Source organism: Taeniopygia guttata, chromosome 21 (genome assembly GCF_048771995.1).
Source record: "Taeniopygia guttata chromosome 21, bTaeGut7.mat, whole genome shotgun sequence".
NCBI lineage: Eukaryota > Metazoa > Chordata > Aves > Passeriformes > Estrildidae > Taeniopygia > Taeniopygia guttata.
Genome location: NC_133046.1, coordinates 4399741 through 4420904, shown reverse-complemented (window position 1 = coordinate 4420904; position 21164 = coordinate 4399741). Strand labels below are relative to the sequence as shown.

The window sequence follows — 21164 nt, the reverse complement described above, 5'->3', positions numbered from 1 at the left end:
TTCTGAAGTCAGGTATCAAGCCTGAGCCATTTCCTTTGCAGGTCATGGAATGTCATAGTCAATGGAATAAGCATGCTAAAGCCCTGGGGTTCTCTGTCTTTAGTTTCATTTTATTATACAATTCAAGGTCAGCTCATCCCTTATATTATTTTATTAGTAATTAAGAAAAAATTTACAGACTTATTTTACCCACACTGTGATTTTTCAGAATGAGAATCTGCTGCCTTCACAGGCTAAGCAGACTGCTAAAAAACACAGTTCCCAAAGGTGACATCACGTGAGCGGTGCTTTACAGATATTTTTTGCTTCAGGTTAAATCTTATCACTATAATTGTGCATGGAAAAATATGTTATCTCCAGAGGAAGATCCTAGAGCTCACCACAGAAAAGAGTGGGCTGCTGGTGTCTGGCCAGTGCCACTAGCCCTGACATCATGAAGTTCAAGTCTGTTTTCATCAGTTGGACTCGTATTTCTACCTGGAATGACATCTGCACATGATATCTTCTGGGAAGATAGAGACTGCAGCACTACCAAGAGGCAGATAAACATCCAAACAAAAACCTGCTGCTGCAGGAGAAGAGCCACTGAGGAGGATGAAGCAAGAACAGCTCTCAGATCAGGCTGCAGTTGCCTCTGGCTCCATTAGACTCAAAGGTGCAATGTCAGCAGCATCCAGAATCTGCCATCACAGGTGATGAAACACATCTGTGACACTGAGCCTTGATTTCAATAAAAGTATGAAAAAGGCATGGAAGCACAACAAAGCAAGAATCTGAGCAGCTTGGAAGATGATTACCAAGAAATACTGCATGGGAATTCACAAATAATAAAGACTTGCCTGTAATCAAAAAACAGAGAAGAAGCTTTTGTCTTCCCATAACCTGCCACTACAATGATCCATCAAGTCCTAGCTCTGCTGTAATGGGCACAGCCTTGTTCCTGCAAATGTGAAAACGGCTTATGCAAGCCTCTCCCACAACTAATTGTTACTGTCTAATTGTACAGTCGGGTTACCACATGTTTTCATCTTCCTACTGGCATTTTTAAAAGCTGGATTATGAGCTATGACGAGAACACCTGTGCCTTTACCTTCAGAAATCCAAAAGTCTGAAAAAGGAGAAGGAGGCCACAGCTGGTTCCTTCTCGGGCTCCTACCAACACAGCAAGATGGAAATTCTCCTGGCCATTTTTCTCTCTGTTTTGACTGGTATTGTGGCAATTGCTTTCTATTATGAACACCCCAAAGCAGAAATTCCTCATGGAATCAGTGAGCACCAAAAGCTTTATGTTCTTCATTTCTTCATTAACTTTGGGTTTGGTCTGGTAAGTAAAACTTATTAAAGTTTGAGTTTTTAAATCTGTTCCTGTTAGAGGGTTAATGGTTTGGTGATGTTTTTTAGAATCAATGTTTAAATAAATTGAAAATATGCAACTGGACTGATTAGGTGATGTAAGCAGATTCCTTCAGCTGTGCTGGGCATAATAGACTCCCCTCTTTGCTATACAGCACCAAAGGCAGTGTTTGTGAAAAATATATTTGGGCAGACTGCAATTCCCAGTTTTTTCTGACAGCCTTTGTTTTAGCTTTTCATGCCTGCTGCCTCAAGGCAGTGCTGGAAGGCTCAGGAGGTAACTTGCCCTGTGTATGTGGAATTTCTGCTCTGTGTAACACCGTGCTTGCTCACAGAGTGAGCAGCTAAATGATGTCTGTGATCTCAGCACTCTCCTCCTGAGCCATCTGAGCAGAGCTGCCACATTCATCATCATTTGCCTTTCAGTATGCCTGAACAACTTTCTTCTCTGACACAGTACACCTAATACCTAAAGTGACTTTCTGTGTCATTGTTTTTGGCACATTTTTGATCCTTCCTCGCTTTTCATCCTTGTTTCTTTTCAAAACTAAAACATGACATGCGCTTGTCTTTCTGCTTCATCAATCATCCTGTCCTGAATTAACTGTTGCCTGCCCCAGTCATTTTAAAAACCCTTCTGTGATACTAAGCTTCTTTTAGTTGTTTAAATTTTGAAAAAAGCCTGTTCAGTCTCTTTGGCTTGTGCATTACATTTCACTTCAATTCTGTGTTCTAATGTTGTTAATTCTTCCTTTCTTTCACTGCCCCATTGCTTAGTTTTTGTTTTAAGTCAGTGAGCTCCCAAGAAGGTGACTCACCATGTCTCTGGTGCCACACCCAGTCCTCAAGACTATTTTGACAGTAAACCAATAAAATAGGATATGGATTGAAGTAAATTTTCTTACAAGTATTATACAGTGTATAAACTGTGTGATTGCTCTTTATCCATCGATGTTTTATTTTTGTGTAATTCATTTGTTTAAAGTGAACCTGCAGAATTTAGAAATTTACTGGTGATTTATGTAATTGTAAACTTCTGATCTTAAAATTTTGTATCCTTTCTGCTGGCCAGTGAGAGGCCAAGCACAGGCACTGTCACACACTGCCTGAAAGGAGCAGAGAGATAAGGACATTAAAGGAGGGTTAAGCCAAAGTTTAAATGCAAGTAGAGTTCACATCATGTAGCAACTCCTGCCATGGCTGTTGGGCAAATTGTTTGTGCCAAATTCTTTCAAGGGCTGACAATTCATGAAGTCAAAACTGCATGGATAATTAAAGTGTACGAGTATATCCAGTGTTCAGCTGGGACAAAAGGCAACACCAAAACACTGTGGTTGGTAAGGTTTCCTAGGACACCTTTTACTATTTTCAAGACAAAGATGACCTCCATATTCTATGCAGATACAGCTAATGGCAGGTTTAACCTTTACTGTTACAAAATTATTAGTGTGAGGAAAGAAATTACCCAAGGGAAGGTGAAGAATAAATAAGTAAAGTTATTTTCCCACAGATATAGATCAGGAGTTCTATAGAAGGAATCTGTATCAGACTATAACTTTGCCACAAAACAATCTTTCCTGTGTATGGGATCAGCTCTTCAGATGAGCTAAAATATGACACCTACACCAAATTTAACAGGGTCATGTTACTGAGCCACATGAGGTCTGTGAAATATAAGGTGAAAACCACAAGGGCAAGGTTTTAAGATCTAAGCAGTGAAGATCTTTATATGTATAATTCTCATTCATATGCATGAATAATGGCAGCACAACAAACTGAATTACCCATTAGAGATCTCTGCTGTGGAAGTAGTGCAAAACTGAATCCAATATAGTGGAAATACAGTGATAGTGCTTCATATTTTTCATCTTAAGCAGGAATAGACTAGAGCAGGCTACAAGTGAAACAGCTTAAAGCCACGCAGATGCAATGGAGTAGATGAGCCCACAGTGACATAAGAACCTTAGCCCAAGTGTTTAAGTAAGAATCAGTGAGCTGTGAGATGATCAAGCCAGGGTTCAAAGCTATTCTTGCTCAGGAGGATAGAGATGTGGTAGATGCTATGGATTTTTTTTCCTGCAAGCTTAAACACAGTGTGAGTTTGGGAAACAAAAGTATTGGCTATGTTTCTTCATCCAAAGCTAAGGTTTAAAATAGTGGAACTATTCTGTATTTTGTTCAGGCACATGGCTACTGAAACACCTGACAATGTGAAGTATTTGGCACCTTTTATCTACTATTGATAATCTGATTGTTTTCCTACTGAATTGACCATGGAGTTTAAAAATTTTCATTGTCAATCTCCAGGATAGGTAGAAATTGACACTAATTTGGTCTCTTGTGGTTTCTTTTATCACCAGGCAACATTATTGGACAAAGTAGGTATAATGTCAGAGATCCATTTCCTCAGGGCTGTAATGGCGACAATACCACCATTAAAGGATACGCGTCTTCAAATCAAGGACTTAAGGTTTGAAAAGGTTAAAGTGAGAATTTACCAGCTAAAAACATCAAACAGTAACCAAAGAAGGGGAATTCTTTATTTTCATGGAGGAGTTGGCCAGTTTGGAAGTATCCGTAAGTAATATAAATAATTGAGGGACACTCCAGAACCACACACACCACAGAATTTCTGATCTGATATGGTGTATCTTAAATTACAAGAGTTAGTGGTTTAACATTATAAATTTAAAAAAATAAGTTCAGGACAGCAGAATCAATTTACTTACATGCAATAGATATCATGTTAAATTGTCTTTATATAGATTGCATATCTAGAATAGTCTCTAATATTTTTTAATACCTATTTTCTTCCTTCCTCTTTCTGCTTATGAGAAAAGTTGAAAATCTCACTAGAATTTTATTTCTTATTTAAATCACCCATTTTTTGTTCCCAACTGTGTGCAAGCTTGCATGTGTGTATCGTGCTGCGTGTCTTTATAGTGGAAAAACAAGGAAAAAACACATTTTGGAAAGTGAATGGGAAAGAGATGAGATGGTGCCTCACGCACAAGAAAAATTCTTGTATTGGATTTAGCAGATTTTTTTTGGTGTCTTTGTTTCAAACAACTTCTCCCCTTCGAAATCACTTTTAAAGTGGCAGCAGTGGTTCTGTCTGTAACTTTTCAAAGAGGGGACCAAAACAATGCATTGGTTTAAGTTCTAGGTTTCTTACCAGCCAGAAGATTCTCCCAGGTGTAAGGAAATGATGAGCAATGCCCAGATCAGACAATGCCACGTGTTACACATGTTGTGTAGCATTAGCCATGCAAGAGAGATGTGGCAGGCACATTCTTCTCTCTCTCAGGATTTTTTCATAGAGGAACACAGAGAGAAGAAAGAGAAAACTATTTCTATTTCTGCTCCTTGTTTTTCCCATGTGGAATGTGTTTGGAGAATTGTTTACCCTGGGGTGACTGCTTGGTTGGGTTCTGGTGAGGATTGTTTGAGCCTGGTGGCCAATCCAACCCACCTGTGGCTGGACTCTCAGAGAGGGTCACCAGTTGGGAGTGAGTTAGATACGGGAGTTAGAAAACGTAGTTTTGTAGTTTTAGTATCTTCTTTAAATAGTATATTAATGTATTATAGTATAGTTATAATAAAGAAATCGTTCAACCTCCTGAACTAGAGTCAGACATCATCATTTCTTCCAGGTTCACCTGCATTTACAATAGGGAGATAAGAATTGCAGAATATTTTCATTCCATTTATTTTTAAAGCTAGTTGTAATTGCAATGAACGATTCTGTTTTGTAGAGGCCTACGAAAGGATGTGCCGCTATCTCTGCAGGAAGACCAACTCAGTGGTGGTGTGTGTTGGGTAAGCAAACCCCACCCAGGCACTCTGACCCTGCCTTTGCAGCCTTTCCTGCAGCCAAGCTCCTTGTGAAGTACATTCGGTACCTATACTTAATGATCCCGTGCCTTTCACCACCACTAATTCCTCTCAGGAGGAATTAGTCAACTAATCCCCAATTGTTTATTTCCAAATGAAATCCATTATGGTAATTTTACAATTTGTAGATAACACTTAAGACATGAGGATGTTTTTGTTTTCTAGAGCCACCTTCAAACCACCTTAGGCTGAAAGCCTGAAGTGTAACTGTTTCTCTAGAAAGCACAGCTGCCCAGAACACCAAATACTCGTTTTAGAAGTTCTGAAAAATACAAGAACCTCATGAGTTTAAAACAAGAGGTTACAAACCAAGTCAAACATATCTACCCTCAAAAGAAATTTACACACTTGACTCTATTGTCTTAAATTCTTCAGTAAGTTGTACTTGCAGGCATGATGCATTTGCATGAAGAAATGAAAGCAGGAAATCCACATTTAACTTGTAGTCAACCTGAGATGACCATTAAAAGTATTTCTCTGATTAGCTCTAACACTTTTTAAAAAGAAACAATGTCTAAAAGTTCAGGCAAAGAGTTGATTACAATTGCACTAATTGCTGTTTATATCCTAAAATACTTGAAGACCCAATAACTCATTGATTCTGTTTAAAGAATTCAGCTTCCAGAACCCTGAAAACCTTTCAGATTTTCATTAACAATTTTCTATGCTCATATTTTCTATGCTCATATTCTCTAACAATTTGTTGTTACAAGTTCATTTTCTAACTGCAATTAATGATAACTGATGGACACACCTGCTTTGCCAGCTCATTCCAAAACAACTCTCATGTGCCTCCAGTCACCTACAAGATATGTAAAGAAGTATTTTGCAAAGGTAGAACAGTGTACTGACTTTCCCAAACATGAACAATAGCAAATTATGAATCAAAAGCATGAATTTGGATGAATTCTATTGCTGCAATTGTAATCACAGAGTATTTATAAATGAATAACAAATTCCATTGGGCCCATTCAGTAGATGTGACTGTGCTAAAACACTTTCACTCCTATTTAGGTATCGTTTAGCTCCTGAGCACCCATTTCCAGCCCAGTTTGAGGACTGTCTCACTGCTGCCATCCATTTTCTGAGGACTGCACAAGACCACGGAGTCGACCCTTCCCGCGTTGTCGTCTGTGGAGACAGCAGTGGAGGGACACTCACTGCTGCTGTTGCCCAGGCTCTGGTGAACAGAAGAGATCTCCCAAAGCTGAGAGCACAAATCCTAATATACCCTTTTCTGCAGTGTGTGGACTTAAATTTGCCTTCTTATCAGCAGAATGAGAGAGTCCCCATTTTGCTAAAGAAGCGAACCCTTGTTCTTGGTTTGAAGTATGTTAATATGGACTTGGGCATCATCGAAGAAATATTTAAAGGTTGCCACATTTCAGAAGATCAGAGACTGAAATATCAGAAATGGGTGAGTCCTGACTACATCCCTCATGAGTTTAAAACAAGAGGTTACAAACCAAGTCCAGCACATCTACCCTCCAAAGAACTCTGTGAATTGGTCAAGTCCGTGTTAGACCCTGTTTTTTCACCACTGTTGGCCGAAGACAGTGTTATCGCTCAGCTTCCTGAGACTTTCATTTTGACCTGTGAATTTGATGTGCTTCGAGATGATGGACTGCTGTACAAGAAACGATTAGAGGACCACGGTGTGAAAGTGACCTGGTGCCATCTGCAAGAGGGATTCCATGGAACACTGTTCTTAGCACTTTTTGGTAGGGTGATAGGATTCCGCTCTGGAGCTAAAGGCCTGGAAAAGATAGTAAATTTTCTAAGACTGATGTAAAATTCCATTTCTTGCTTTCTTTTCCTGATTTCTATATATTTTTGCTTACAAACTTATTTTTTTAAAATCCTCAATTTTCCTTTCCTTAAATCATTACCTTACATTTCTGCATTGCATCTCTCTACTTTTTACCCACTAAGTAGATTGCATGATGGCTTTTACTCTAATTTTCTCTCAGGAGAGGCAAAATCAGGTGAATTTACACTTCTTTCCTCTGCCAGCTCTTCAGTTATCTCTTGTAGCCATCAAAGATCTCATCCTTATAGCACAGGGTTTGCAATATTCTCTGGTTCAGTAAAGTTCTGGTACTATTAGAACAAAAACCACATTTGAAAACAACCTGGGGCAGGTAACAGATCCTGTGAATCTACAGGATCAGTATATAAAGAGCATGGTCAAAGACTTTAAAAAGCCTGTATCTGGTGAGAGCTCAATTTGAGACAAGCTTCAAGAGAACTGAATGTAGCAGGAAAAATGTAAACACAGACAGAAATGAAAGAAGGGAAAGAGAAGGAGAGGAAGAGAGGGAAAGGGCAGGCTTGGAAAACAAAGTATCGGTTAAAGAAAACAACATCTATTTTAAAAATCATGCATATACATCTTATATCTAGATGATAGATACATGAGAATATAAAGTAATATCAGTTCCTTTACAAAGTGTAGGCCTGCACTGCCTGATGCAGGAAGGACTCTCCCTTTGAGAGACAGTGTCAAGTGCCATTGGAGAGAAAGGAGAAGGATTGAGAAAATTTTAAAAAAAAAATCAAAGTTAGGCCAATCTTAAACTGTTTACAACAAGAGATGAATGAGCAAGGAAACCAATACAAAATAAAATGGCATTACAAAAATGTAAAGCTATTTTCTCAGAAATGAACGCAAGTATTGCTGGAAATGTCAGTAGATGTTTTAATTACACCATTCTGAGGTGAATGTATAATTGTAGAATAGTGATATTGTTTCAGATTTTTTTATAATCTTATATCCAGAATTAAGACAACTTATCATGTCACTAGAAATGTCTTAAATCCTTCAGTAAGTTCTACTTGGAAGCAGGATGCATTTCCATGAAGAATCAAACACAGGGCGAGGATGCAGTTTTACTGACAGTCAAAACTTCTGACTGTCTTTGCTTAAATTAACACCTGGAACACTACCCACGCTGAAATTACCACTATTCTTGTCAGGGAAATTTCTAGCTCTATAATTTTCAAACAATACTCTCTGTATCTGATATTCCTCTATTGTTTTCTGCCCCCCACTGGCTCATTTAAACTATACCCAAAAGCAAGGATGCTGCAGGCAGTTATGTAAGACACATGAGCCAACAGAAGACACCCCACAACCAAGGGAAGGGCTTTCCTGCAATGCTCTGCATGGCTATTTACATTCAGCATATGAGCAAAGAAACCCTGCCAGAACAATATGAATTACAGACAGTTACACTCACATAGTAATCAGGGAAAAGGGGAAATGTTGTAGGGATCTTCCATATGGCATCTCTGAGTGAATACAATGCAAATAAGCATAAAGCTCAGAAAATCTTCTCCAGTGTTTTCCCGATTTCTAGGCACACACTAACACTGAACGTTTGAATTCTGCCAATTTTCCATATGGACAACCCATGCCACAAATGCTCAGGTGACACCAGTGGCAGTTTGTCCATAAAGTGATAGAGCAGTAAATTCCTGAAATTAAAATATGCAATGAGTCAGACTAACACAAAGGCCGTGTTCCAGGTAGGAGGCAGCCTAAATGCAGAGACAGATGAAGCAAATACACAGGACCTTTACAAACCATGAACTTCTCATGGGTATTACACCCCAAAGACAATATGATGAAGATAAAACAGATTTTTTTTTTTTTTTTTAACCCAGAGAGCTCCTGGGTTATTGATGAATTTTGGCCTATGAAGAACTTAGGAAAATACAGTTGCTAAATAAGTTTCCTTAGCTAGGGCAGTTCCTTCCCATCTTGACAAAACTAGCTCCTTCCACAAGGGAAAGTGAGGTGCTTGAGGTGATCATTCCCTCCAGAGTTGGCACCCTGAGTGAAGTGACAGCCCAAGCTGCCCTCCAGACAGGAACAGGGTGTGGACAAGGCTGGTCCATCCAGAGGTATTAACCCTAGAGAATGTGGCCATGAGCCACATTTCTTTAGCTGGTCTCTAGAGTTTGCCCATGAGCACTGTAACACAAATAAAAGGAGCAGATTGGAACACTGTCGAAACCTGAAAACTAGTGAGACTTTGTGAAGCTCAGTGCAGCTGGGAGGGCTTGACACTCTTTGAGCTGCTTTGTGTGACAGGAAAATGTTGAAGGAAATGAAGGAAGGGAAAGCAAACTGCCCTGCATTATTCCATCAGCAGATGTCAGCACCAGCTGAGTCTGTAATAACCTGATGAGCATCTGAAATAACCTGGTGAACATCTGATGAGTTTAGGACAAGCTGAGCACTGGCCATGGGCATCTGGCTTTGGCTTCAATACTCTACAGTCTAACATTTTAACTACTTAATATCCTAATTTTGTGCTCTGTGGAAGGAAAAACCTCCAAATCAGCCCAATCTCAGCACAAACCTCTTTGTGCTCTGGGCACACAGTGTGAGTACCTGGAACACATTACCAAAGGTCAAACTGTGGTTTGATTTCAATATTTAACTGAACTTGTTGTTATGCCTTCATAGCCTGAAGATGTCTCTTCATTAACAGAGTACATTTTAAGCCATAACAACTTTAGATTACCTGTTCTAACCAATCAAGTTTGGAGTGGTGTATTACAGAAGTTTACAACTTCAATTATCCTCTGCTTTGCTGTCTTCACATCATCTCTTTATACCACACTAGTTACAACTCACATCCCATAGCATTTTTAAAATAAACAGGCAATTAGAAAACATTCCAAATTTACTAGCTCTATTATTTAGAAATAATGTTAATTATTTAAAAGCACTTAACACTATTCTCTGCCTATGATGCCCATTCTCTGTACTGCTCAGGCATAATCCTGCAAACTCTGGCTGTTTTTATTGCTTTCTTCCTTGTCTCAGTTATTCACTGTGTTTTCTGATTCCTGTGAGAGTGCAGACACTGTTAACCTGAATATTTGGACTACTGTGACTCAGACAAACCTGGCCATGGCAAAATAAGGGCAGTTGAAGTTGTTATATTTATATTCAAGCAACTTCTGATTTAATAAGATTCATTTTGTTGTGATGACTTGCCATGAAATCCCAAGTGGATGTTCCAGAGGAGCTTTTTGGAATGGAGCAGAATTCATTCACTCTGAGGAACAGAACTGCACAGCAACAGAGACACAGGCACCCAACAATCCAGCCACATTTCCCAGTGCTACTCTACAAAACCCTCCGGTTGAATAAACATTTCAAAAATGTACCTGCTCTGAACTGCACAATACAAGATCTGAATTTCCATCACTGAATGTTAATACATAAAAACTGTCTTTTTTTTTTTTTTTTTTAATACAATACAGCTTTTTACTCCAGAATTTGTCAGCAGCTGTTTAGCCTAGGAGTCATTTGGAAGGGACAGACTTCAAAGAAGAGAAGGAAGAAAGAAAAAGCTAAAATAAAGATTCATGCCAGACAGTGGAAGGTGGCTTTCTGTCGTAAGAGCAAAGCACACAGGAACTAGCTACTTATTTGGGTGGGGAGATGGAGATAATGAAGAGGGAGGACACTGAAAAGTAGGTAGGAGGCAGCCTAAATGCAGAGGCAGATGAAGCAAATACACAGGAGCTTTACAAACCATGGATGTATGGTACAGCATGTACTAAGCTGTAATTTCTTAAAGCTTCTTATTGTCACTGTGAAGGGCATATTAAATCCATCTCACAGATCAGGAGACTCAGGCTTGCAGGTATGAAAAGCTCTGAGATGCTTTCAGTCAGTTGTCTGCATAATGTAAAATAAAGAAATGTAAGCTGAAGTATGGCAAGTTTCTCTCATGCTCTATGTGGTAAAAAAAAAAAAAAAAAGTCAGTTAAATTACTCTACAGATTCTAATTTTGCTGCTAAATTACCTAGAGAAAATAACTTTAAAAAGCAAGGCAAATTATATTTAACAGAGTGTTTCACTTTGAAATGAACATAAAAAAACTAAACAACTCTATCAGAATCTATTAATTCTGGGTTTAAATTTTCTTTGTAATACTTTATTTTTTCCTGTTTTCTGCTTCCTGGCTACACCTGCTGGATACCTCAGTCATCACAGCTGACTACCATTCTTTAGTTACTCACAGTAGAATTTCCTGTGTTACACTGAGTAGCTCTGCAATAGTCAGCTGACTCCAGCTTAATAGTGGTGGAAACAGCCTGCAATCACAAGTGAAATGTTGTAATGTTTTAGAGAAAGACTTCACAAGAAAACCAATAACTCATGATAGTCATAGAATTCATTAGCACCAACTCCCCTGAGTGCTCCTGCCTTGCATTGTGTTGGGTTTGTCAGCTCCTGCCTCTTCCACTAATAATTAAGGGGAAGTTGATGAATTTTACACATTCCCAGCCTACAAAGCTATGTGTGATTCCACAGCTACAGAAACTTTAGAAAATCCACAAAGCTGAGTCTTGGGAAAACCTGCAAAGACCACATTTCTTTGGGTAGGTATCATTATTGCACTTCACCTGCCCATCATTACTATAGCTATTAGAAATATGCTGAAAAATCAAGAAGAGAATGAATTCTAGAATGCAGAAATGGAGGCTTGCTGATAAGAAAATGGGAAGAATTTACCCAGCTCTTGTCAATTCTGTACTCATCAAGTACTATGTTAACCAATTAAACTCCAGCAACATCAAGTTCAATGAATAGAGAATCATTTTGTGAGCTCTGAGTAGCTGTTTTATAACAATAAAGAGCCACATGAGGCCCATAATTCTCATTACAATGTCAAACTTCACACTGTGTTCATTTTCTCTGGTTTAGTGGAATCCCATCAACATTTAGTTAGTGCAAGGCTTTTCTCATCTACAGGTGGAAGGACTTCTCCCTTATGGAAGTTGGGGTTTGGGGATCAGTTTGCTGAAAAACAAAAATATGGCTATAGCAAAATACATAAAACACCCACCATTTAAAGAACTACCTCTTTACTGTCAGATAGAGAAGCCTTTTTGTTTGCAAAGATACAAGGTACTCATGCAGTGGAGTCAAATGAAATAAAAACATTCTTTTGACATTTACCACCTCAAAAACAACTGGGGAAAAAAAACCCACTCAAAACCACACTGACTGTTTTGTAACAACTTGAGAATCTGACACTGACCATAGATATCCCTACCCAACCTGTGGGTACAGGAATGGCTGGCCTGACTGGAAATAGCTGAAATATATGAAATATAAGGCACCAAGCATCATCACACAATTGTCACCATAAACATCCCCAAAGGACCAAGCAGCTCTCAGACCACAGGGTTTGCTTGGTTCTGGAAAAACATGGACATTTTGTTAACAGGACAAGGAGGACTGGAGTGCAAACAGCACAGAGCTAGAACACGCTCTAAGTTCATGTGCTGAATATACTCTAACAATATAACATATTAAGAGATTAAAACATTAGGATATTGCTTTGAAACATTAATTCACCAACATTTCTTTAACAACAGAAAGGCTATAATGCAGAACTGAAAGATTTTTGTTCAGATTGTCACGACTAGACCACAGATTCTGTAGATAACTGCCAGAGTGTAACAACAAAAAGCAAATGAACAAAAAACGACAAACTGTCCCCTTTTAAATTTATTTTTAAATAAAAAGACAGTAAAGCAATTTCCCTCCTACTCTATCAGGTCCATCAAGGTTTCAAAGCGTGAGGTGGCATGTACGAGGTGTTTTGGTTTTGATTAAAGCTGATTAATTACTGACTCACTGAATAGGTGATGAAGTCTTGTGTTAAAACAGTGTCAGCAAGAGCTCATAGAGGTAACAGCACACAGACATGTCCTCTTTGGTATCAGGATTTCATAATCTGATCATACAAATAGCAGGTGCTTTATTGCCTTTGGTCACCTTTAAAAGTTTCATTTAATCCCTCTGAAGTACTAAGTACCTTTAAGAATTTTTTATTCTTGATTAAAGGTTCTTTAGAAAGCACAGAAATTACCTCCTCTGAGGATTCAAATATAAGAAATCATCAAGAATGCTGAAATACAAGATTCAGAGCTGATATCCATGTGGAAATTTATTTCAGGATATTTTGACTGATGGCACAGACATCAGAAATAAGCACTTCTTACAGGAATATATGGCAAAACAAAGCAAAATCCCCACAGACTGTACTATAATTTCACACTAGAGGGAAACATTTCTAGAACTAATAACCACAAACACCACTGGGCTGCCCCAGCTGTGCTGCAGAGCCCTGTGGAGAACATCTGATGAGCTTAGGACAAGCTGAGCACTGGCCATGGGCATCTGGCTTTGGCTTCAATACTCTACAGTCTAACATTTTAAGTACTTATATCCTAATTTTGTGCTCTGTGGAAGGGAAAGGTTCTGGATCAGCCAATCTCAGCACAAAAAGGCTCTAATGATCTCCCTGTTTCACAAACCTTGACACAAATTTATGACATTGCTTCATCCCACACATCCTTTTCTTCACAAGCCAATGTTGTGCAAATCAGCTGTCAGTGTTGCTTTGATTTAAATACTGTGCTGATGAAAGTAAAGACGAATTCAGTTTTCAGACTGGAAGTCCACTTTAAAAGCCAAGGCACAAAATGTTTGGCAGCTGTAAATTTTAAATTGTGTAGAAAATATAATTATAGTAGGAAGAACACAAAACAGAAAAATTACTTCATCAATCAACTGATACCAACTGTTACAATCCCTCACTAATCCATACGTATTCATAATGCCTCTACACTGAACTGCAAACAAGAATTACAGTGCATATGAAACCCTGAGGGTTAACTGCTAAAAAGCTTTTGCCAGAAGCAACAGTGGCTTCAATCTACAGACATACCCTCAAGTGTCTGGAGAGACCTTTGTCTCCATTCAGGTTTGCACTGATTTTAAACACAGAGCAAATATACTCTTATTTAGACAAATATTAAGGCATGAATGTGTCAGTGTATCCCCCTGTCAAAAGAGGGTTTATAAAAAAATGTGGATTTGAGTATTTTTCTTCTCTGAGAAGTGTATATATATGTTTTGTTTACAAATGCAAGTAGCCCCACATCGCTAAAATTTGACACTGCAACAGGAATGTCCATCCATAATGAATCCACTACAAACCAAAAGGACTATCTTCAAATCAAGGCCCCTCTGAACAATAATTTCTCCTTGTTAGTGAAGAGTTCATAGTATTAATCACTTCCATATAGCTGGAATCCCACCTTTTGTAAAGGGTACAAAGAAAGCATGTAAGAGTTGTGAATAATATCATTAGCAAAAGAAGGGTGGAGAAAATTGCATTACGTTGCATTGCAACATTAATACACATTTAATTTCTGCATATGAACTGAGCTCTCAGTGTCCCATGAAGACACCTTAGATGCACTTGAAAACAAGGCTTAACCCAGCATTGGTTTTACAGCATTCATTCCTGTTGAAGGGAAATGGCATTTATTTATACAACTTTAGCTATTATAGGAATGTTCTTTTTTTCTCCTCTTTTAATACCAGCACTGTTTTTGGGGGTTGTATTATATGATTTTTTCAACTCAGAACTGCCACCTGGAATTGAGCAACCTCTAAAGCTCCGTTTTTTCCACTCCTTGATGATTACAGCCATGGTTGCGGTAAGTTAAATTTCTTAACCTGAGGATTTCAGTTTTGCTTAGGTAGGATATTTGGCAGCTAAAGGAAAATGGCTTACTTAAGATGAAAAAAAAAAAAAGAAGAAAAAAGCAATTAATGTTCCTGAAGCCTGTAAGCATTGATATATGAACCCAAAACTCATATTAAATTAACTCATTAAATTCATATGACTAATCTTAAAAGCTTCAGATTTTTCAGTCAAACTGCAGACACTTTATGCTGGGAAATGGGTTTACATGAAAATTTAAAACAAATACCTAGATGTATCCTGTACCTATTGAACTGCACGTGCATAGAATAATGCTGTCTGTTCAGAAACAAGCCAACATTACTCCTCTTCTTCCAAATTCTTTCTTTTCAACAGGGAAAGATTTTGGAGAAGCTGGGGATCTGCAATGATTTAACCCTACTGCGGCTGGCACTCAATGGGATACCTCCATGGAGAGATTCCAAACTGCTTATCAAAGATCTCACAGTAGATGGGGTGCCCCTGAGGATTTATCAGCCCAAAAATCCACCCACTGGCAAAAGAAGAGGAATTCTCTATTTTCATGGAGGCGCTGGCACATTTGGGAGCATTAGTAAGAAATGGGCAAGTTTTATTTTTCAAGTCCAATCCAAACCTTTACATTTTTGCCTTCAGGCATGTGTCAGTCAATATCTGCCCTGTCCTTGCCAGTGTCACCAGTCTTTGCTCAGCACAAACTGGGAAGTGTTTGTGGAATGAACAGTCTCATGTTGAAGGGAGTCTTTGGGCAAGAGACCTGTGATTCAGAAATCCCTCACCCTGTTCTCAGCTCTCAGGGAGGGATGGCTGCTCTACTAAGACTACCCTATCTTACATAAAAGATATAATATGGGTCCAAGGAAGGATTTAAATGCATTAAAAAAAAAAAATCTGTAAATAAATTCCCATTCATGCAAACAAGGAATCCAAATGAATGAAAATATAAACAACAAAGGGGCAATTTGGGGAAGTTTGATTCTTGTGGTGACATGGCAGAGGATATTTGGTTTCTTTTCCAGAAAGGGAAACAACCCTTGTCTCAGCAGCTGGGAGTTCAGTTCCCTGAGTGCTCCTGATCTCCTTCTGAGCAGCTAAGGCTCCAAGTGCCTTCTCTGCAAGCCAAGGCCCCTAACGTGGAAATCTGAATTTCGTTCCAAGGGTTGGGCAGTGCAGTTTGAGGGGTTTGAATCCTTTACTGTTTCAAAGGGTAGGTCTGCACTATACTGGGCAGACTTGAATTTCCTGGCATTCCTTCCTGTGCAAGAATCATGACAAAACTCCTGTGCCATGGGTTCCCCTCTGCACTGGGGCACAGATAACCCACCTTGGTGTCCTCAGACCACAGGAGTCTGGGTGGAGAGTCAGCCTCAGGTCTAGAGCTAGTCTGGGTGGCAGTGAGGACTCCAGGGATGGCAGGCACTCCGTGATCTAAGTGTCAGGTGAATTCCTCTGACTGGAAGGATAAACCACACCACAAGTTGCACAGTGAGTCCCTGTTTACGTGGCACAGCTTGATGTAACAGCCATACCTGTACACAGAGAGTGGGACCTGACCTTTGGCTTCAATTCCTTTTGGTGCTTGATAACAGGAAAACAATCAACATGACAACAAGCTTTCAGAAGGCCTTTGGGAATCTCCAGCCTAGGAAGCCTGAAGTCTGCAACCAGCAAATTAGCAGATGCTACACTGAAAAGAATCAGTGGCCAGATAACTATGACTTATTCCTCAAATGGATGTCACACTTCACAAATCCTAGAATTGTTGAATAGTTTGGGTGGAAGGGACCTTAAGTCTCATTCTCATTCCAAGTCCCTACCATGGGCAGGGACACCTTCTGCTATTCCAGGTTGCTCCAAGTACTGTCCTACCTGGCCTTGAACATTTTCAAGGATGGGGCAGCCACAGCTGCTCTGGGCACCCTGTGCCAGGGCCTCACAAACCTCACAGGGAAGAATTACTTCCTAATATCTAATCTAAACCAACTCTTTATCAGTTTAAACAATTGAAGTTTTTAAAGTCAGCAAATACATGAATAAAGGAGACTGAGTTGCTAAAACCCACTTTGATTTCCAGAAGAGTCTCCTAAAGAGGTTATACACCCAGGACATGAGGGAAGGTCTTTCATTTGGATTACAGCTGATTGAAAGACAGAAAAAAGATGGGTTATGGGAAGTTCCTGTGAGATTTCCATAAGGAGATCTGTACTGTGAGCAGTGCTAATCAATTTATTCAATCAATTTATTCAATCAATTTATTCAAACAGAAAAGATGGTGCAAGGTGATGTGGTATTAAATCCTCTGAGGGTCATAAATGGATAGCTGAAAAACTGCAGAATGTCTTTATGACAGCAGAGGATCAGACAATAAATTGACAGGAGAAATGGCATGTAAAGAAGTCAAACAGATGAACTCTTCAGGCTGCAAATAGATGCATAAAGACAGATCCACTGACTACAAAATCATGAGAAGCAGAAGAAGTTGAACAGGGAAGGATTTATCCACCATTTCTTACAGTACAAGAATTCCACCATGTGGAAGCAGTGAGGTACGAAAGGAGCAACTAGAAATGGCTCATCACACCTTTGTAAGCAAGTGAGAAAACTCCTCCTTGCACAGAGCTGTTATAGTTAAGGTTAAAATCATGGGCTTAACAAGTGGTTTGGGTAACTCACAGAAGAAATGCTAATCAAGGACATTAGGTATAAAGAGAGCTTCTGTCTCAAAGGAGTGCCCTGAGTCTCAAATTCCTATATGCTCCTTGTTACTGTTTGTCCTCAGCTTACACTCTCCTTAGACACCTTTTGTTGACCACCAAGTGAGATGTGAGACCATCTCAGACAGATTTCTGGGTTTCCCCAGTATCACCATCCTTACATGCTTGTGTGCTGCCCTGAGAGCCACTTGCCAACAGAAAATATGTAAATGTGTAAAGACCACATTCTGTAGCACAAGTTCCTTATCAGTCTCATCTTGCAGTGCCTTCCATGTAGCACATTTTCAGGGATCTGTATTTTCATTTCAAAAGGATATTTTGATTTTGAAATCATCATTTCTGCTAAACTTTCTCTCTAGGAGCCTTTGAAAGAGTATGCCGCTATATGGCCAAAAAATGCAACTCAGTGGTTGTGTCTGTTGGGTAAGTGCTATTTTGCCATAGAAGTATTTATGGGAATACAGCTCTCAGTTGAAACTCTTCTGAAAAATATGCTGAAAATATTTACTCTTTTAGATCACATCCCTATTTTTCAGTTAAATCTTTCATTTAATTTAGAAATGTGCTTACAGGCAAAATATTCTAAAATAGCTGTAGCATCATTAGTTTGGCCTTCCAATCTACACTCGTTAAACCGAAATACAATCTTCAAAATTAAGAGAAAAAAAGTCCTGCAAACAACACAAATAGAATGTTTGTAACTCCACTGACAATAACCACAGTCTTTGACATTTCAGGTACCGTCTGGCTCCTGAACATCCCTACCCAGGGCAATATTTTGACTGTCTCAATGCCACCTTATACTTCATGAGGAATTTAGAAGAGTATCACGTGGATCCTGGTCTCATCATCATTAGTGGTGACAGCTGTGGAGCTAATTTTGCTACAGTTATTTGTCAAATACTGCTGAATGATAGAGATCTGCCAAAAGTACGTGCTCAGGTCCTGCTTTACCCAGGACTCCAGGGGCTGGATTTCCACTTGCCCTCCTACCAGCAGAATGCTTTTGTCCCCATGTTGTCCCGGAAGATGATCATCTACTTCTGCTTTCGTTACCTTAACAGAAAACCCACATTTTGGAAAGATGTTCTGCAAAACTGCCATGTTCCTGATAGTATGAGACAGCAGTATAAAAAATGGGTAAGTGCTGACCTTATTCCTGATGAATTTAAGGTTAGAGGCTACGTCCCACCAAAACCTGCAGCATATAAACCTGAAGTTCATGAAGCTGTCAAAGAGATTTTAGCAGCAACATTTTCCCCACTTTTAGCTGAAGATTCCATTATTTGCCAGCTCCCTGAGTCCTACATTGCAACCTGTGAGTTTGATGTGTTGAGGGATGATGGTCTGTTATACAAGAAGAGACTGGAGGAAAATGGTGTTCAAGTGACCTGGTACCATTGCAAGAATGGCTTCCATGGAATTTTAGCCTTTTTTGGCTATGGGTTTTTTTCCTTTTTATCTGCAAATAAGATAATGGACAGTATTGTGAATTATATAAACAGTTTATAGAAGTATTTTTCAGAAGAAAGATGCAAGTCACGCAATATCTTTGATTAATTTATACTTGGCAAGGAATATAAACGCTTTTGATTTATGGTTTGGATTTTGACTGCATTTGTAGTTTCTGATTTCTGCTTCTGTAGTGACTCTCAAATAAATGTTAAGACTATTTGAACTGCCACCATTCTAGAAAATATTCTTGTAAAGACACATCAATAAGACCAACATGAAAAAGGCAAGGCACCTAGCACATCCTAAAACTAAAACTACAGCAATTCCAGTATCTTTGCATGGCTGATACACACTGAAGGCAAGAGACAAGAATCCCCATGAAGATTCAGCAGCCCAGAAATGCTGAAGACAACAACTGAGGTCTGCTTTGGCCCTTGTGACAGACAGGAGGTGTTGATGGTGTCAGATGTAGAACTCATCTGCTATGAAGTCTTACAGCAGACACTGAAATTGCAGCCATGAATTTAATTTCCAGGTTTAGTCTCTACAAAAACTACACTGCTCTAGAAATAAGGAAGTCAGAAGGAAGGCTCCTGTCTGGAGCAGAAATCCTAAACTGGTACTAGCATGGGGTTGATTTTGTTTGGAATCTCACAAATGATGTTTCATTTTGGAGCTTCTTTCTCAAACTAGAATCCCTGAACTTCAGTGAGTGTGTGGATGGCAGAGAAGTGCAGAGGTGGGACTTTTCCATAACCCGTTTTTTCTTTCAAGGCTACCTGTTCTGCTGTGTTGAAAAAGTTCTGAAAATCATGTAAAGAAGGCAGGGAAACATAGTTTTATCTATTTTATCACTGTAATGCTATGGTGATTCTGTGATGCTTTCAACAACAAAAAATAAAAAAACTCACACTGCAAATATTTCTGTTATAAGAGTGAGTGTTACATTTGCTAAACACATACTAACTGATGAACCCATCTGGAACCCCCCTCCCATGGGAAGGAGCAATACAACACAGGCAGGCAGTCACCACAGTCCTGCTGCTTTTACCTTGTCACATCTGTGCTGTGGTCAGTAATTAACCTACCAAACAACTGGATATAACCACACAACTGTAAAAACACAATACAAACTGGAAGTCCACAAACACCACTGGATGGACTATTTTTTTTTTTTTTTCAAATCTGGGCTTTTGCTGATTTTTGAAACAAGATTTCCTTCTACTTCAGATATTTTATGATTACTGTTTGCCCTATTAAAAACACTAAACTTTCCACTAGAGAAACAATATGAAATTAAATTGTTATAAAGTTTTGTAACCAAAATGACAAGGCACTTAGCCTCAACACTTACAATTTGACTTTACAACAACACCACCACCAAACAAAAAAACTCAACACCCCCGCCATTGCTACCTAATAAGGTTAGATTTTTTACCTCTTTTCTTTTCCTGTGAACTTGCAGTTTAAATGTTCTGACATCCTAGTCGTTTGAAGAGTTGCAGGCTTAGATTCACAATTAATTCATTTGCATCACTTAAAGTACACCTTCCCTACATTAGCACAATCCTACACCTCAGCAAGAACAAGATAAAGCAGTTTGATTCAGAACTCTTTAATCATCGGTTATCTTAAGTCATTCTCAGCTGTATTTGTTGCACCAAGAGTTACTCAAAGTTACCTGCAACAGGGTCACCTAATTATGACTCTAAAGTCAGCCTTCTGTGGCTTTTTTAAAGCATGTTCTTCTGTTAGAAGAAAACACAAACACTAAAAAGAGCTGAGATTTGTGTGATGACAGAATTTTCTAAGTGCACCTTTCTAAAGAGCACTGGTGACAACCCCTTTGGCCCTTTTGAGTGACAATCATCATGTGCAGGTTCCCACTCTTGAGGAAACTCTTCAGATGGGTGTTTTCTAGTGCAACAAACTCAAAGCACACAAATTCCCACTGTCCATTTTCCACCTCCAACTAATGCAGTTCATTCTTAACACTCTTCTCCCAGCTAAGCACTGGTTTCTTGCAAAAATTCCAAAATGCTGCTGGCATAAGTCTATTAGCAAATCAAGGACTTTGATCAACTTATCTTTTGTGAGATAACAGGAATGGGGGGAAAAGAAAGTGGGAGAGGGAAAGATACCTGCTAATGTATTTGTGAAAGGGAGGAGAAAGGT

The 21164-nt window shown here is 39.1% G+C and overlaps 2 protein-coding genes across 2 annotated transcripts; both read left to right on the top strand.

Annotated features, from left to right (window-relative positions):
• Nucleotides 1–1040: 1040 nt before the first annotated feature.
• LOC100220603 (arylacetamide deacetylase-like 4) lies at nucleotides 1041–9237 on the top strand. Its single transcript, XM_002191498.5, has 4 exons — nucleotides 1041–1324; nucleotides 3714–3930; nucleotides 5109–5172; nucleotides 6262–9237. The coding sequence occupies exons 1-4, from the start codon at nucleotides 1169–1171 to the stop codon at nucleotides 7037–7039; spliced, it is 1215 nt and encodes a 404-aa protein (XP_002191534.5). The 5' UTR covers nucleotides 1041–1168; the 3' UTR covers nucleotides 7040–9237.
• Nucleotides 9238–14547: 5310 nt separating this feature from the next.
• Nucleotides 14548–19838, top strand: LOC100217723 (arylacetamide deacetylase-like 4). The gene is made up of 4 exons (XM_041720418.2): nucleotides 14548–14794; nucleotides 15178–15394; nucleotides 17894–17957; nucleotides 18272–19838. The coding sequence occupies exons 1-4, from the start codon at nucleotides 14612–14614 to the stop codon at nucleotides 19044–19046; spliced, it is 1239 nt and encodes a 412-aa protein (XP_041576352.2). The 5' UTR covers nucleotides 14548–14611; the 3' UTR covers nucleotides 19047–19838.
• The last annotated feature ends 1326 nt before the right edge of the window (nucleotides 19839–21164 follow it).

What these genes read in the sequence shown, in the direction of transcription:
- LOC100217723 (XM_041720418.2), top strand. Translation starts at nt 14,612, where the DNA reads ATGGCATTTATTTATACAACTTTAGCTATTATAGGAATGTTCTTTTTT. An exon ending in TGGCACATTTGGGAGCATTA is followed by an intron (nt 15,395 to 17,893) that starts GTAAGAAATGGG and finishes CTTTCTCTCTAG; the next exon opens with GAGCCTTTGAAAGAGTATGC. An exon ending in TCAGTGGTTGTGTCTGTTGG is followed by an intron (nt 17,958 to 18,271) that starts GTAAGTGCTATT and finishes TTGACATTTCAG; the next exon opens with GTACCGTCTGGCTCCTGAAC.
- LOC100220603 (XM_002191498.5), top strand. Translation starts at nt 1,169, where the DNA reads ATGGAAATTCTCCTGGCCATTTTTCTCTCTGTTTTGACTGGTATTGTG. An exon ending in TTAACTTTGGGTTTGGTCTG is followed by an intron (nt 1,325 to 3,713) that starts GTAAGTAAAACT and finishes TTTTATCACCAG; the next exon opens with GCAACATTATTGGACAAAGT. An exon ending in TGGCCAGTTTGGAAGTATCC is followed by an intron (nt 3,931 to 5,108) that starts GTAAGTAATATA and finishes TCTGTTTTGTAG; the next exon opens with AGGCCTACGAAAGGATGTGC.